The following is a 2,419-nucleotide window of genomic DNA, read 5'->3' on the forward strand; positions in this document are numbered from 1 at the left end:
GCCCCCTCTTCCCCCGCGGGGCGCCCCGCCCCCCGGGGGGGGGGGGCATGATCAGGGAGTGTTGCTTCTTTGGCCTAAGAGTGTCTTGACACCTTGTGGGGTAAGTAGGAGAAGAGAAGGCTGCACCTGAGCCCCGCTGTCTATGTTTTGGTGCGTATGTGCCTTTGAGTGTTGGAGCTCTTAAAGTCACCATTTTCTGTTTGCTCTCTGGGGATATTTTTACTAACGTGAATGGCCATGTAGAGTATTGAAATAGTTTTAAATTTGCTTTGCAGTCAGGTGCTGCTGGGGTTTTCTTTGAAGAACTTCCAAATGAGAAATGGAAGACTGGACATCATGTAAAGAACATGCTAGACAAAAAAAAACTTCACTTTTTAAGTCTACTTCTTTATTTCAAGGGGTGGGAGGGAGACAGGCAACCTCAGCAGGGTCTCACCGTGCCTCCGTCTGTCCCCGAGAGTCGCTGAGAGTCCCCACTGACTAGGCCTGTTTCCAGTGTCTCAGCCCTTGTGAATGTCTTCATGACCTTTGCTACTTATGTTTCGGTACACAGTCTCTTAGTTTTACCACTAGATGTAGAGCTTTTATCTGCAAAGAAACAATTCTTGGCACCACACAGTAACCCCTCAATAAATAGTTCTTGATGATCCGAGACATGTCTGTCTGTTTTGCTAAATGGGATTGTTTTGATCATGAAATCTACAAGCAGTGATGGTCTCTGATCATGGCTGCACACAGGTCGGAACAATAGCGCGTGTTTTGCCTTAAACTTTCCCTTGCCTCCCTGTGTGTATGTGACAGGTCTGGCAGACCCGTCTGCACTGACACAAGCAGTCGCTGCCTACCAAGGCTGTCATTTTATAGGCATGCCGGAATGTGAGGTAAAGTAATCCACTTGCTCTTTGCAAATCAGTTTCTTTCTCTTATATTCTGTCCCTCCGTAGATTTGAATATGTGCCTCCCCCCACCACCACTGATTCATTGGGCCCAGTGAATAAGCTGCTTGGCTTTTGAACTAGACTGCTAGAGACAAGACAGTTAATACATATAAAACTGTGTTTTCACACTGTCCTCAGGAGTCCCAGGTTCAGAGGACGTGCTGCAGGCTCTGGGGGGAAGGGGGGTAGACAGAGAGGTTGTAGGAACTGAACAGGAAGCCTCTGCAAATTCTCCCAAACAGAGCAGCTTCATGGGTTTTTGTTTGTTTTTGTTTGGAGGGGAGAGTTTAAGAAAGACTTACGTAGTAAAATGTTCAATTAAAAAAGAAAGAAAACCACTGGTTGACCTCCCGCCCCTATGGTAAGTGTTATCCAGACTGTAGGCAAATAAAGTGGGAAAGTAAAAGCAGTGTTAAGTCTTCTAAGAATTGGCTAGAAGTATCAAAGAATTCTGCAAAGAGAAGCTCCCGGGCACCTTCAGATAAAGCGTGTCCCGTGTCGTCCGTAGGTGCTTCTGGCCCAGTGCGTCGTCTACTTTGCCAGAGCCCCGAAGTCCATCGAGGTGTACAGCGCCTACAGCAATGTCAAAGCCTGCCTGAGGAACCACCAGGGGCCTCTGCCCCCAGTGCCCCTGCACCTGAGGAACGCACCCACCAGGCTGATGAAGGATTTGGGCTACGGCAAAGGCTACAAGTACAACCCCATGTACAGTGAGCCGGTCGACCAAGAATACCTGCCCGAGGAATTGAGAGGGGTCGATTTCTTCAAGCAGAGGCGGTGTTGACTCTTAGGCCGGGGCAGCAGAAGGCTGTTTCTTTTTTGAGAGAGGGCCAGAAAGGAAAGAGTCACCGGATTGTGGAGTTGGTCACCTGGTAGAAGTTAAGGCCGACCAACCTTTTGTGCCAGAAGTTTTAAGAGTTCTGTAGGTGGAGGCAGTCACCTCAGCTAAATGTGTACCATTGGAATTGTGTTCGTTTGCACTCTGCGCAATGGTTATGCTTATGAAATATCTGGCAGCTTTGTGCAATGATTTAATGTTATAAGGAATTATCTATTTTGTCATAGTATTTAAGTCATAATGTCATTTCAGAATTCAGTTCTGTAGGATTTCTTTTTCTTTAAAAAAAATGTATATTCTGGGTAGTTTCAATTGGTAAAAAAAAAATGTAATTGTGATTTAATACTGCATAGTGTTTTGGGTATTTTTTTTATATGCAAAGGTCTTATGAGCCAATAAAACTATTTCAAAGTATTCTTCAGTTCTTTAATGTTATTCCCCGCTGGGATGCTAGCTACCATCTTTCACCATTGGGTTTGGTAGATAAATACTGTCAAAGAGAAGTCATCATAGGTGAGAACATTGGAGAGATTTATGAGAAATCAGTGTATCTTTTGGAAAATTAATTTTAATTGTTCTAAAAGAAGATATACATGTAGTTGGGTTTATTTAAAGAATTATTTATTTAATCGATTATTACTAT

General features: G+C 44.3%; 1 protein-coding gene across 1 annotated transcript in view; it reads left to right on the top strand.

Annotated features, from left to right (window-relative positions):
* Positions 1-2,190, top strand: part of WRNIP1 (WRN helicase interacting protein 1) — a gene marked incomplete at its 5' end in the record, with an annotated part of 24,354 nt that extends 22,164 nt beyond the window's left edge. The window contains 2 exon segments of the mRNA XM_006161676.3: positions 802-881; positions 1,447-2,190. Of these exon segments, the coding sequence (XP_006161738.2) occupies positions 802-881; positions 1,447-1,722 (356 nt within the window).
* Between the last annotated feature and the right edge of the window lie 229 nt (positions 2,191-2,419).

This window comes from Tupaia chinensis, unplaced genomic scaffold (assembly GCF_000334495.1).
Source record: "Tupaia chinensis unplaced genomic scaffold, TupChi_1.0 Scaffold138812_1, whole genome shotgun sequence".
Classification (NCBI taxonomy): Eukaryota; Metazoa; Chordata; class Mammalia; order Scandentia; family Tupaiidae; genus Tupaia; species Tupaia belangeri.